This window comes from Poromitra crassiceps (assembly GCF_964638095.1).
Source record: "Poromitra crassiceps genome assembly, chromosome: 17".
Lineage (NCBI taxonomy): Eukaryota > Metazoa > Chordata > Actinopteri > Beryciformes > Melamphaidae > Poromitra > Poromitra crassiceps.
Window position 1 is genome coordinate 27,783,844 of NC_139635.1, and position 15,272 is coordinate 27,799,115.

General features: G+C 45.0%; 1 protein-coding gene across 1 annotated transcript in view; it reads right to left on the reverse strand.

Moving 5' to 3' along the window:
- Positions 1-2,695: 2,695 nt before the first annotated feature.
- kirrel1b (kirre like nephrin family adhesion molecule 1b) overlaps positions 2,696-15,272 on the reverse strand; it is a gene marked incomplete at both ends in the record, with an annotated part of 106,117 nt that continues 93,540 nt past the window's right edge. Inside the window, 4 exons of the mRNA XM_083653448.1 lie at positions 2,696-3,394; positions 5,981-6,094; positions 8,199-8,326; positions 9,633-9,740. Of these exons, the coding sequence (XP_083509574.1) occupies positions 2,696-3,394; positions 5,981-6,094; positions 8,199-8,326; positions 9,633-9,740 (1,049 nt within the window). The remainder of the gene's footprint in view (positions 3,395-5,980; positions 6,095-8,198; positions 8,327-9,632; positions 9,741-15,272) is intronic.

Below are 15,272 nucleotides of genomic sequence, written 5' to 3' on the forward strand. Positions count from 1 at the left end.
TGACTCACCTGGTCAAACCTAGTTTGACTCACATTATGACTCAGACTAGGTTTATGAGTCACAGGAAGTGTAAATACAATCAGAACTTCCGAATTGCGTTTACACTTCCCGTTAGTCTCTCAAGCCAGACTGTCTCTTCCACATAAGGTGAATTCTGTGATGAAAACGAGTGTGTCTCCACCACCGGTTGCCAGATTCTGCCATGTGACTCTGAAGGCTGAACACAGAACCAACATTTGATTTTCTCCGGGGTTTGGAAACCATTTCAGCAATAGTGCAGAGGGGACTGTGTAAACGTGAGACTTGTACAGTAGCTGCATTTAATGTTAAGAGTTTAGAGCCCAGCACAGGTATTTTAAATGCTGATTATTACAGTATGTACCTGTAAGGTCTAACGGCCAATGGCTAGAAGAACCAAGGCTTACACAATATATTGGGTAAATCTTGGATCCAAAATACTACAGAATTTTCTGTTCTGGTGAGGAAACCAACATACTTACACATACATGTATAAAGTACCATAAGAGATAGATAGAAGCCTCTGCATTACTTCATGAAAGTACCTTCCTTTTGATATGTTCGGCTACACTCACATAGCCTCGTCGCCTAAAAGGGGTTCGCAACAGTGGCCAAATGAGCGGCCATTTGAAACGCTTTACCATCCATTCATCATTTTGAATGTCGTCGACACGAAAAAGGCAGTCCCATGAAGAGTTACATTCCAAAATGAGATATCCACCATTTAAATAAAGTGACACTGACACACAATCTTACAGCGCAAAATTAGAACAAAGTGAACTTTTCAACGGGTTGTAATCAACTTAAGTCCACACTGTAACGCGTTACAAACTGGACCCGTTAGAATTTGGATGCTGAATGATGACCTTCAACAACAACAAAAATGGTTATCGCGTTTTGGATCGGAGCTCTTCAAATTGTCTATTTAAGTCCACGACATCCCCTTTAAAAGCACCAGCCATCGCCTTTAAAGAAACTCAAAACGTTTCCAATAACGATCACTTCGACTTCGTCACAGAAACTTCTGAACATTAAAAAAGTGAATGTCACCCAAAACTCTGAACCTTTGGTCCACAACTCCTTATAAAAATACTATAAAATGTTTCTGAATGCCATTTTTTTTTATACGTTTCGGTATAAATATGGGAAAAAAAAGTCCTACTCTACTGTGCAAGTGAGAGAAACAAATACTTTTGGACACTTGTGGGTAGGGGAGGTATTTTTGTACAAATTGCAGATATTCATTGAATGCAAAAGCGCTTTCTCTCCCCCCCGCCCACACACACACCCCAATTCACAAATATACACAGCATCAACCTCAAGTGAAACGTTGGTATAGAAATGTATCAGGATGTATAAAATGGGAGATGAGGGAAGGAGCATCGTGAGGCGCGTGCTACCGCTCCTTTCCTTTCCTAAATACAAAACTTCCTCTCACTGCCCAGAACAATGTCCTCTCCTTAGCAAAGGGGGACACACACAATGTCCTCTCCTTAGCAAAGGGGGACGCACACAATGTCCTCTCCTTGGCAAAGGGGGACACACACAATGTCCTCTCCTTAGCAAAGGGGGACACACACAATGTCCTCTCCTTAGCAAAGGGGGACACACACAATGTCCTCTCCTTGGCAAAGGGGGACACACACAATGTCCTCTCCTTAGCAAAGGGGGACACACACACACCTTTCCATTATTATGGACAACGTCCTCTCCTTAGCAAATGGGGACACAGACACACAGACCTTTAAAATGTGTGTGTTGGCACATAATCATTGGCACTCTGGTCGCTCACTTTCGCCACCAAGAAGCTTGGTCCCACTTTGAGAATAAAGGTAGATGTTGTATGCTATGGCTGCCGGACCGCTTCGAGGTGCGCAGGGTGACGGAGGGATTCAAAAGTGCCTGACGTGTGTATATTAGTCCAAGCTGCCCCGCTGCTGCAATAGTAACACATGATGTGTGGAAGCAAAAACGGTGAATTAGAGGGAGGTTTCTTCTGTGGTTCGCTGTACTGCATCGCACTGTATAGTACTGTACTGCATCGCACTGTATTGTACTGTATAGGTTTGTACAAGGAGATAATACTTGAACTTGAAAATGACCTTATTCTCCATTTTGGCTTATTTACAGAGATGGGATGAGACGAGAGAGTGATGCAGGGTGATGGTCCAAACAGCTAGAGGATGAATGGAGGGGGAGGAGTTTATTTTGCCCTCCTTAAGCCCCTCCTCCGCCTGCTCTCCTCTTCTCGTAGACAAAGTGCTCTCAGTCTCTCTTTCTCTCTTTGTTTCTCTCCCCTTGATTGTGGCTTTCGCTGTTGTTGCTGTTGGAGCGTAACACTGCACACAACAGAAGGTCTGAGCAGAAAGTGTGTGAATATTGATGTGCACTACACTATATTGCTGCTAACTATATTTTATGCGACCCTGCTAACTACTGTATGACGCTGTATCATTGTTGTGATGCTTTTCTGTTTCTGGTCAACTGAACCATATTCCATGCACTGGTTTCTATGGCAACAACATACTGCATCTTGAATGTTCAAGTATGTATAGAGGGGTATAGGGGTAGTGTGTAGTTTTTTCTCTTTCCCAAAGAGCGTCTGTGTTTATGTGTCTGCAAAAAAGCGTCCAAGTGTGTGTGTGTGTGTGTGTGTGTGTGTGTGTGTGTGTGCTTCTCACACATGAGTCTGCATCCTCTGTGTGTGTCTGTGGGGATAGTCAGAGGGTGGAGAAGAGTAGGAGAAGCGGGTGGAGCTTCCGTACTTCCCCAGCCCCGTTTCAGGACTTTGCGCGGGCCCCTGCGCGGGCCCGGGCCCGGGTCCGGGTCCAGGTCCATGTCCGGGTCCAGGCCCCGGCCCTGGCCCTGGCCCTGGCCCCGGCCCCGGCCCCGGCCCCTGCCCCACCCCTTGTCCCGTTGGATACATCTCATAGGCTGGCCCCTCCTCTATGGGTGGGGCAAAGCCCATGCGGTAGCTGGGATACTGGGAGGGGTATCCATAGTTGTCATAGGCCAGTTGAGTGTTGCTGTCCAACAAGCCGCAGTCTCCGGGATAGTCTCCGGGAGATTGGAGTGGTGGGTTGGGCAGTGCTTGCTGGCTCTGCGGCGCCCTGGTGAAGGTGTTGAACTGGGCGTAGCTGGCGTGGGACATCCTGGAAGGGGGGCGTGGGTCATAGCAGCCCGCCCTCGAGCCCGGCACTCCGCTGGGGGGCACCGAGGCGCTAGCGCCACCCGCTGGCCCGCCGGAGGTGGCGCCAGCCGGCCCACTGCTGGGGTTCGGGGAGCGGAACTCTCCCTGATAGTGGATGGCACGGGACTGGGGGCGTGCCTCATCGTGGGTGGTGGCTCGGACGTTGTAGTAACCGTTAGTTGGGTCCTGGGACGGCAGGGAAGACTATTAACTTTTCAGTCCGATTATACGGACTGTATAGAGAGCCAAAGTTGATGTCACGTCCTGCTTCAGCAGGCGTACCAAGGGATTTCATCCGTCGTTTTATTTTCCATAGATATTTCGTAAAATGGTTATAAAAAATAGTTTTACTTGGTCAAACCAAGCAATTCAGCTATATTTAGAATCAGGAGACCATAGAACATTTCACTAGGACCAAAACAAAAACAAAAAAAAACATCGAAAAACTATTTTCTTTAAATCTGCAAAAAAAAAGTTTTGGTCCGAGTTAAATATTCTGTGGTTTCTAAATATAGCTGAACCGTTTGGTTTGAACAAGTAAAACTATTTTCATAAGCATTTTACTAAATGTCTAGATGGGGAAATAAATGGCGGCTGAAAATCTCTGGTACGCATGCTGAAGCAGGAAGTGACGTTCACTTTGGCCCCCTATATAAGAAACAATAACTATCTAGATATATATGGAGAAGATAGTGGTATATGTTATGATGATAGTGGTATATGTTATGTGTGTATACAGTATATGGAGGACAATAACACAATGATATGACTGTAATACACTGCCTATTACCATGTGGCTGGTGTTGTGTCATGGCAGACTGATATGCTTGGTGATGTGGGGGCAGCTGGTGCTGTGCTCAGTGTTCAAGCTGCATTAGATGTACAGAGAGTTGATGGTGTGTGTGTGAGTGGTGCAGCACGCAGCATGTGTATGACCACAGGGGGGGGGGGGGGGGCTCAGCAGAGCGACAGCTACATCTGCACTGGAACAGAGACACTCTCTGGAGCATCTACTCCTTTGTTTGGGCAGGTGAGAACAATGATATTTGGGTGGCCAGAGAATGGCAACGAGACAACTGAGAATGTGAGCCTCGGTCCTTTTTCAAGCCAACTGCAATGCGGTTTGTTACGAGTGAGAATTGAATCTGAACCGACGACAGGAAATGACCCCAAAACACAAGGTTTCATTGAGATGTTTGTATTCCACTACAGGTCAGACCAAAGGAAACACATTGCAGGTGTAAGAAAATAAACTCGGTTGGGAACAGGATGCAGAAAGAATCACCTTTGGTTGAGGGGAAATTCAGTGACACAGATAATGAGCAAGAGGGGTCTTGTGGAAACTAAGGCTAGACAAGAACTGCAAAGGCTGGAACTGAGGAAAGACATGAAGAATATGAATATACCTAAGGCATCCGACCACAGGTACCAACCAGCTCATGCTAGCTTGTCAGGTATAGGGGGATAAATAACGCTCCAACACTGAATGGTAAATAACGGCAATATCTGATAATATATGAGTCTGTATGAGTCTTTCTTTATACATGTGGCTTATTTATACATATATTGTACATACATTCCTTTCATGTACACCTATTTAAAATAAACAGTTTTTTACACACTTATTATTGTATATAGTAGTTAATGTAAATGTTTAAATGCACCCCTGTCCTTTGTTTGGTTTAGCCTGTGCATACCTTTTTGTGTGTGTGAGAGAGTGACATTGAGAGTTACGCAAGCCGGAGTCAAATTCCTTGGATGTGCAAAATAAATAAAGCTAACAGGCTAAATGTAGATATCTGAATGAGAATGGGTACCCATGAGTCTCCCATTTACAGACATGTCCACTTTATGCTAATACCATGCATTTTATTTTCTAAAGCCGTGCCGTTTCTTTTGCATGCAGTATAAATGTGTGTGTGTGTGTGTGTGTGTGTGTGTGTGTGTGTTAATTTTTTATTTCATATTTCATACAGTTCAATTTAGATTGTTGAAACTCGATGAGCATCACCTGTTTAAACTTGTTTAAAAAGCTATGGGCCTAAACAAAACAAAATAAAATCTGAAATTTGGGTTGTGACCGAATGACTAAGGAAAGTGGGTCGTGGCGGTTAGACCAGTTGAGACCCACTGCGTTATCGCACCTGCAAAACGGCTATTTATTGTGTAAAATAACTTCCCACATGTTGGCCACATGAATGCAGCAGCCAGTACTAATGCTGCTAATGCGTCATCTCCCAACCTACGTGCGTTCGAGCTTCAAGGCTAAGTCGCAAAACCATGGATGCTAATAGCTGTTAGCTGTCTGAGCTAACAGTAACAATATTGAAGTTTAGTTGTATGGGTTTAACCAACTATTGTATTGGTATGCTGGTTGGTCTGAAAGCTACTATTGTTGAAAAGAAAAGAAAAAATGTGTCAGAATGTGTTTTAAATTCTTACAATAGTGGGCGCTATGTTGAAATTACGTCAAATGACGCGCTGGGAGCAACTGGGGATTGAGAGATCATATCCAAGTTTGCGTGTAGGAACTCCCAGGTAATGTGGTGTTTTATTTTATTTTTGATAGTAGCAACTGGCAATTTGCCACTTGCGAGTTATACACGAACTCACCATAAGCACTGAATGATGGGTATGATCACAAAGCTCACCACATACAAAATGTCTGTGGATGTGACCGTGCTCCATGCAAGATACAATGTCAAAGATGCTCACGTGCTTATTGCACAAATGCAATGTCAAACGGTGAATTTGCGTCACGCCCGTTCTCACCTTGAGCTCGTACTCCTCCCGGGTGTCCAGGGTGTCGCTCCTCATGTCCTGCTTCAGGTCCATGTCGTCTTTGAACGGCTGATTGGAGGGAGAGAGGGAGACAGAGGGCAGAAACTAAACCATCAAACAACGAAACACACACGGGGGGGAGGGGGGGAGACAGGGAGGGAGGGAGGGGAGAGGAGAACAGAGTTGGTATTTCGTCAGCACCAGTGGCTCCTGCATTACATTACTGGCTTTCCTGGGGAAGCTAAGCAGGTCTGGCTGTGGAGACTCCTTGGATGGGAGACTGGTGCTGGAAGTGGTGTTGGAGGACCTGTAGGAGGTGCTGTTCCCCTCTGGTCGCACAAATAATCTCCCGAATGACCCAGGGCAGAGACAGGGAGGGACTGTGCACTGTCCTTTGGATGAGGCGTTAAACCGAGGTGGACTTTTTGTGGTCATTAAAGATCCCATCGGCACTCTTCGCAAGAGTAGGGCCCCTATCGTTGCATCAGCCTATGAACTGCGCTGAGCGCCCAGCGCAGCGCAGATCAGTGGGCGTGGACCAGCCCACTCGATATCTTGGTGTCGGCACTACACGCAGCCTTAAGCATTACAACCACGCCTTTTAAGCGTAAAATTATGCACAGTCTGCTCATTGGGGAAGTGCAGTAAACGAGTCACAAGCTTGCCTTTTAAGCTCCAATTCCACGGAGCAATCCAGTAAAACCAGACAAGCCAAGCGCTCTGCTCCCCCCCCCCCCCCCTTCATCCCGTCTGTCTGTCTCCATATATAGGCTATTATTCCATATTATTATGCTTCTCAAACCAATCTAACTGCAGTTTAAATACTGCAAGCATGTAAATACACTACACTATAGCAAGATCAAAGTGAAAAGAATGTTCTAAACGCATCGGCTAGAAAAATAGTGTATCCCTATGATGAGATTAGATTGGTGAAAGTTTGTCCAGAATGTTTTCTCTCCTCTGCTGCAGGTAGGATGATGCACATAAATATAGCCTACATTATGTAAAGTCATTGCAGAAATGTGTTTTTATTGTAAAACTAAATGTGAAGTAGGGCCAATTTATTGGAGCAGACATCACAGTATAGCACATGACAGTAGAACCGCGTTATGCTGTCACTTATCTAAATCACGTTAAATCTACAAATCACGTTAAATCTACGAGGGATATATATAGGCCCAGGATGATTATGTTTCACATAGGGTTGTGTTTTGATTTCGCAATTTTATTGCATGTTGTGGTAACATTACACATTATTTCTATCTATTTCTATCTACCTTTCTATCTATTTAGGCTTTGGATGCTATTTATTATCGAAATGTATTAGCCCAATGCATGCTGGGAGATTTCACATGTGTGGCTGTGGCAAGGAAGCCAGGCAGTGAACATTTGTTTGGCCAGAATGATCTCGTTTTCTCTCGCCTTCACTGCACAGGTAGGATGATGCAACAGCCTCTGAATGTCACGGGCTCAAAACTGTCATGTTAGAAAAAACTGTCATGTTGTTATACTATGTACGGTATAACAACTTCTTTTTTCTATCGGACTTGTGCCTGTCTGAGCAAGGGAGTGAGAGAGAGAGAGAGAGGGACAAACTGAGATCAGCAGAGCAGAAGCTGTGCCTGGAATATCCGCGGCACGCTGAATAAGCCTGGTTTTCAAAAGCGCAAAGCGCTAAATTAACGCCAGGAGGGAAGATGTCATTAGGCTGGTATTTAAGGCCGAAATGCCCATTCTGGCCTATTCTGCCACTGCGCCACGCCTATTTCGCATAAAGCGCATTTCGGGGCGTAAAGCCATGTTGCTATCTTCCCGAGGCAGGCGCAAGGCACGTTTTTTTGCGTTTAAGGCCAGTTTTTGCGCCTAAGGCCTGTGGGAGAATAGGGCCCTAGGAGTATAACCCCGGTGCCCTGGGGGGTGTAACCCTTGTGAGGGTGTAACCCCGGTGCCTTGGCTAAATTCCCAGGCCTGTGTGTGTGTGTGTGTGTGTGTGCGCACGCGCGCGTCTGTGTATTTTCAAGCGTGACAACGTGTGCTTTTATATATGTGCATTGTAACGTGGGAACGTGTGTGTTGTGCGTGCATGTGCGTGTGCTTGTGTGCCTGCACCCACGTTGCCCTTTGTGTCTCAGTATCTCTGTATTGAAGGCCAGTGACCCGTACTCCTCCGATGCGCTGCCCCCGGTGGCTTCAGGTGGGTGTTACTCACGGAGTACATGGCCTTGACCATGCGGGTTGCCGTGGAGACGTTAGCCGGCTCCTCCTCCAGGCTGTGGGTCTCCTTGTTCACCGTCTCCACCTTGATGTCTGGCTTACCCAGCGTGACCCCTCGGTGACCTGGAAGAAAAACACAACCTCAGGTCACAAGCTGGCTTGACAACAACAACTCAGAATTTTCTATTTTCTATCAGGACCCACATGGAGCATGTTTACGTGCACACTAATAAAGCACTCATAGTCTTTGAACTTTGCTTTTGGTTGTGTAGCTTCTTGGCCAGATGTTACTCATTTAGTTTGGCAGAGCAAGGAGAAAAAGGATTTTTGCATTGCTGGAGTGCCTGTAAACATATCAATCAAACTATTGAATAAGCTGATTATTCACAGTTACCGGGTTATTACAGTAATGTAAAGGCACTCATTGTGATTTAGGCTGACAAGAAGGGTGTATTTCTGCATAAATTCTTGCCTAGTGCAGCCTGGAAGGATATTATACTCCTCAGTTTGATTTGTATCCTCTGATTTACACTCAGACTCTCCAATCGATATTTGTGAACATCAACAGCTCTCTCCCAAGGCTCTCTCTCTCTCTTTATCTCTATCTCTCTCTCTCTCGCCCAAGGAAGCAGAAAGTCATATTTAAACATGCGAGCTGCCACACAGACCAATGCGAGATGTGGAGCCGCGTAATGTTTGTTTCCAAATGAGATTCTCTCTCTCACTCTCTCGCTCTCGCTCTCTCCCTCTCCCTCTCCCTCTCTCTCTCTCTCTTGCTCTATCCATCTCTCTCTCTCTCTCTCTCTCTCTCTCTCTCTCTCTCTCTCTCTCTTACTGTAGTGTTATCAGCTCTGATTAAAAAAAAAAGTACTGTTATCCCCAGAGATTCCCCTTGGGGACTCTCCCAGTCACCTTCATTGTCTTTCTCAAGTTCCATAAACAACTTGATGACACCATGTTCAAGTCTTACTTCCCCTGTTTCTGTCTTTGGGGGAGAGTGGTTTCTGTTCATAAATACTAATTGGACTGCCCTTGGCCATGGACCAAACATATAGGAATTCATAAATTAAGAACTATTCGCCTTTAATACTCTGCACTGCTATTTATATACTTATTCTAGTATGTGAGCAGCATATAAATACATAAAAAAAATCGATACAATTCCATGTCAGTAGAATCAAGTGGGAAATGTACAGTGGGCGTTTTAAGGCAGTTTGCCATATTATATGAATATTCATTAATCTCATTTGAATAAATCGCTATACGGCTGGCATACGCTTCATTCTTATAATGTGGAATGGCAGGATGACAGATACGGGGAGAGGATGAAAGAAAGACTGACAGACACCTATGTACAGATACACACACACATGCACACACATGCACACACACATGCACACGCACGAGAAGAACCACTGTGTGCACTCACTGCCTTTGCGTTGGCGGTAGAGGAAGAAGGCGAGCGCCAGTAGAAACATAAGCAGGAGAATGGAGGATCCCACTGTTCCACCGGCTATAATTCCCACCGGAACGATCTCTGAAACAAACACAGAGAGGGTCGTGTGTGAGAGAACAATCTCTGGAACAAACAGACACAGAGAGGGTCGGGGTTGAGGAAGGATCTCTAGAACAATCAGACACAAGAGGGTCATGTGTGAGGAATGATCTCTAGAACAAACCGACAGAGAGGGTTGTGTGTGAGGAATGATCTCTAGAACAAACAGACAGAGATGGTCGTGTGATGAATGATCTCTAGAACAAACAGACAGAGATGGTCGTGTGATGAATGATCTCTGGAACAAACAGACACAGAGATGGTTGTGTGTGATGAATGATCTCTAGAACAAACAGACACAGAGAGGGTTGTGTGTGATGAATGATCTCTGGAACAAACAGACACAGAGATGGTTGTGTGTGATGAATGATCTCTAGAACAAACAGACACAGAGAGGGTTGTGTGTGAGGAATGATCTCTGGAACAAACAGACACAGAGATGGTTGTGTGTGAGGAATGATCTCTAGAACAGACAGAGATGGTCGTGTGTGATGAATGATCTCTGGAACAAACAGACAGAGATGGTCTCTGTGTGATGAATGATCTCTGGAACAAACAGACAGAGAGGGTTGTGTGTGATGAATGATCTCTAGAACAAACAGACACAGAGAGGGTTGTGTGTGATGAATGATCTCTAGAACAAACAGACAGAGAGGGTTGTGTGTGATGAATGATCTCTAGAACAAACAGACAGAGAGGGTTGTGTGTGATGAATGATCTCTAGAACAAACAGACACAGAGATGGTTGTGTGTGAGGAATGATCTCTAGAACAAACAGACACAGAGAGGGTTGTGTGTGAGGAATGATCTCTGGAACAAACAGACAGAGAGAGGGTTGTGTGTGAGGAATGATCTCTAGAACAAACAGACACAGAGAGGGTTGTGTGTGAGGAATGATCTCTAGAACAATCAGACACAGAGAGGGTTGTGTGTGAGGAATGATCTCTGGAACAAACAGACAGTGTGAGGAATGATCTCTAGAACAATCAGACACAGAGAGGGTTGTGTGTGAGGAATGATCTCTGGAACAAACAGACACAGAGAGGGTTGTGTGTGAGGAATGATCTCTAGAACAAACAGACACAGAGAGGGTTGTGTGTGAGGAACGATCTCTAGAACAAACAGACACAGAGAGGGTTGTGTGAGGAATGATCTCTAGAACAAACAGACACAGAGAGGGTTGTGTGTGAGGAATGATCTCTAGAACAAACAGACACAGAGAGGGTTGTGTGTGAGGAATGATCTCTAGAACAAACCGACAGAGAGGGTTGTGTGTGAGGAACGATCTCTAGAACAAACAGACACAGAGAGGGTTGTGTGTGAGGAACGATCTCTAGAACAAACGACAGAGAGGGTTGTGTGTGAGGAATGATCTCTAGAACAAACAGACACAGAGAGGGTTGTGTGTGAGGAATGATCTCTAGAACAAACAGACACAGAGAGGGTTGTGTGTGAGGAATGATCTCTAGAACAAACAGACACAGAGAGGGTTGTGTGTGAGGAATGATCTCTAGAACAAACAGACACAGAGAGGGTTGTGTGTGAGGAATGATCTCTAGAACAAACAGACACAGAGAGGGTTGTGTGTGAGGAATGATCTCTAGAACAAACAGACACAGAGAGGGTTGTGTGTGAGGAATGATCTCTAGAACAAACAGACACAGAGAGGGTTGTGTGTGAGGAATGATCTCTAGAACAAACAGACACAGAGAGGGTTGTGTGTGAGGAATGATCTCTAGAACAAACAGACACAGAGAGGGTTGTGTGTGAGGAATGATCTCTAGAACAAACAGACACAGAGAGGGTTGTGTGTGAGGAATGATCTCTAGAACAAACAGACACAGAGAGGGTTGTGTGTGAGGAATGATCTCTAGAACAAACAGACACAGAGAGGGTTGTGTGTGAGAATGATCTCTAGAACAAACAGACACAGAGAGGGTTGTGTGTGAGGAATGATCTCTAGAACAAACAGACACAGAGAGGGTTGTGTGTGAGGAATGATCTCTAGAACAAACAGACACAGAGAGGGTTGTGTGTGAGGAATGATCTCTAGAACAAACAGACACAGAGAGGGTTGTGTGTGAGGAATGATCTCTAGAACAAACAGACACAGAGAGGGTTGTGTGTGAGGAATGATCTCTAGAACAAACAGACACAGAGAGGGTTGTGTGTGAGGAATGATCTCTGGAACAAACAGACACAGAGAGGGTTGTGTGTGAGGAATGATCTCTAGAACAAACAGACACAGAGAGGGTTGTGTGTGATGAATGATCTCTGAACAAACAGACACAGAGAGGGTTGTGTGTGAGGAATGATCTCTAGAACAAACAGACACAGAGAGGGTTGTGTGTGAGGAATGATCTCTAGAACAAACAGACACAGAGAGGGTTGTGTGTGAGGAATGATCTCTGAACAAACAGACACAGAGAGGGTTGTGTGTGAGGAATGATCTCTGGAACAAACAGACACAGAGAGGGTTGTGTGTGAGGAATGATCTCTGGAACAAACAGACACAGAGAGGGTTGTGTGTGAGGAATGATCTCTAGAACAAACAGACACAGAGAGGGTTGTGTGTGAGGAATGATCTCTAGAACAAACAGACACAGAGAGGGTTGTGTGTGAGGAATGATCTCTAGAACAAACAGACACAGAGAGGGTTGTGTGTGAGGAATGATCTCTAGAACAAACAGACACAGAGAGGGTTGTGTGTGAGGAATGATCTCTAGAACAAACAGACACAGAGAGGGTTGTGTGTGAGGAATGATCTCTAGAACAAACAGACACAGAGAGGGTTGTGTGTGAGGAATGATCTCTGGAACAAACAGACACAGAGAGGGTTGTGTGTGAGGAATGATCTCTAGAACAAACAGACACAGAGAGGGTTGTGTGTGAGGAATGATCTCTGAACAAACAGACACAGAGAGGGTTGTGTGTGAGGAATGGATCTCTAGAACAAACAGACACAGAGAGGGTTTGTGTGGAGGATGATCTCTAGAACAATCGACAGAGAGGTTGTGTGGAGGAGGGATTGTGAGTTGGAGGGTGTGAGGATCTCTAGAACAAACCGACAGAGAGGGTTGTGTGTGAGGAATGATCTCTAGAACAAACAGACACAGAGAGGGTTGTGTGTGAGGAACGATCTCTAGAACAAACAAACACAGAGATGGTTGTGTGTGATGAATGATCTCTAGAACAAACAGACAGAGAGGGTTGTGTGTGATGAATGATCTCTAGAACAAACAGACACAGAGAGGGTTGTGTGTGATGAATGATCTCTGGAACAAACAGACACAGAGAGGGTTGTGTGTGAGGAATGATCTCTAGAACAAACAGACACAGAGAGGGTTGTGTGTGATGAATGATCTCTAGAACAAACAAACACAGAGATGGTTGTGTGTGAGGAACGATCTCTAGAACAAACAGACACAGAGAGGGTTGTGTGTGAGGAATGATCTCTGGAACAAACAGACACAGAGAGGGTTGTGTGTGATGAATGATCTCTGGAACAAACAGACACAGAGAGGGTTGTGTGTGATGAATGATCTCTAGAACAAACAAACACAGAGATGGTTGTGTGTGAGGAACGATCTCTAGAACAAACAGACACAGAGAGGGTTGTGTGTGAGGAATGATCTCTGGAACAAACAGACACAGAGAGGGTTGTGTGTGATGAATGATCTCTAGAACAAACAGACACAGAGAGGGTTGTGTGTGAGGAACGATCTCTAGAACAAACAGACACAGAGAGGGTTGTGTGTGAGGAATGATCTCTGGAACAAACAGACACAGAGAGGGTTGTGTGTGATGAATGATCTCTGGAACAAACAAACACAGAGATGGTTGTGTGTGAGGAACGATCTCTAGAATAAACAAACACAGAGAGGGTTGTGTGTGAGGAACGATCTCTGGAATAAACAGACACAGAGAGGGTTGTGTGTGAGGAATGATCTCTAGAACAAACAGACAGAGAGAGGGTTGTGTGTGATGAACGATCTCTAGAACAAACAAACACAGAGATGGTTGTGTGTGAGGAATGATCTCTAGAACAAACAGACAGAGAGGGTTGTGTGTGAGGAATGATCTCTGGAACAAACAGACACAGAGAGGGTTGTGTGTGATGAATGATCTCTAGAACAAACAGACACAGAGAGGGTTGTGTGTGATGAATGATCTCTAGAACAAACAGACACAGAGAGGGTTGTGTGTGATGAATGATCTCTAGAACAAACAGACACAGAGAGGGTTGTGTGTGATGAATGATCTCTAGAACAAACAGACACAGAGAGGGTTGTGTGTGAGGAACGATCTCTAGAACAAACAGACACAGAGAGGGTTGTGTGTGATGAATGATCTCTAGAACAAACAGACACAGAGAGGGTTGTGTGTGATGAATGATCTCTAGAACAAACAGACACAGAGAGGGTTGTGTGTGAGGAATGATCTCTAGAACAAACAGACAGAGAGGGTTGTGTGTGAGGAATGATCTCTAGAACAAACAGACACAGAGAGGGTTGTGTGTGATGAATGATCTCTAGAACAAACAGACACAGAGATGGTTGTGTGTGAGGAATGATCTCTAGAACAAACAGACAGAGAGGGTTGTGTGTGATGAATGATCTCTAGAACAAACAGACACAGAGAGGGTTGTGTGTGATGAATGATCTCTAGAACAAACAGACAGAGAGGGTTGTGTGTGATGAATGATCTCTAGAACAAACAGACACAGAGAGGGTTGTGTGTGAGGAATGATCTCTGGAACAAACAGACACAGAGAGGGTTGTGTGTGAGGAATGATCTCTAGAACAAACAGACAGAGAGGGTTGTGTGTGAGGAATGATCTCTGGAACAAACAGACACAGAGAGGGTTGTGTGTGAGGAATGATCTCTAGAACAAACAGACAGAGAGGGTTGTGTGTGAGGAATGATCTCTGGAACAAACAGACACAGAGAGGGTTGTGTGTGAGGAATGATCTCTAGAACAGACACAGAGAGGGTTGTGTGTGAGGAATGATCTCTAGAACAGACACAGAGAGGGTTGTGTGTGAGGAATGATCTCTAGAACAGACACAGAGATGGTTGTGTGTGAGGAATGATCTCTAGAATAAACAGACACAGAGAGGGTCATGTGTGAGGAACGATCTCTAGAATAAACAGACACAGAGAGGGTCATGTGTGAGGAACGATCTCTAGAACAAACAAACACAGAGAGGTGTTTGTTTCTCCTTCTGTTTTCGCCTATGGGATTTTTGAATGGGTTTTTGGTGCGATACTTCTAATAAGGTCTCTGGGCAACGCAAGCTTAATCAAACGCGAACCAGTGTTTAGTAATATCATCTTCACACACTTTTATGAGTTTTGAAGCTTTTACGTGCCGTTAAAAGGGTGGTTAGCTAGCAAACGGCTAAATGAGACTACACTGTTGAGTCGACGGGGATATTATACGTCAATAACGTCATCACTTCAAAGGACGAACACGGAAATTCTCTTTCCCTCACCTGGTTCAGTAATCAGTGC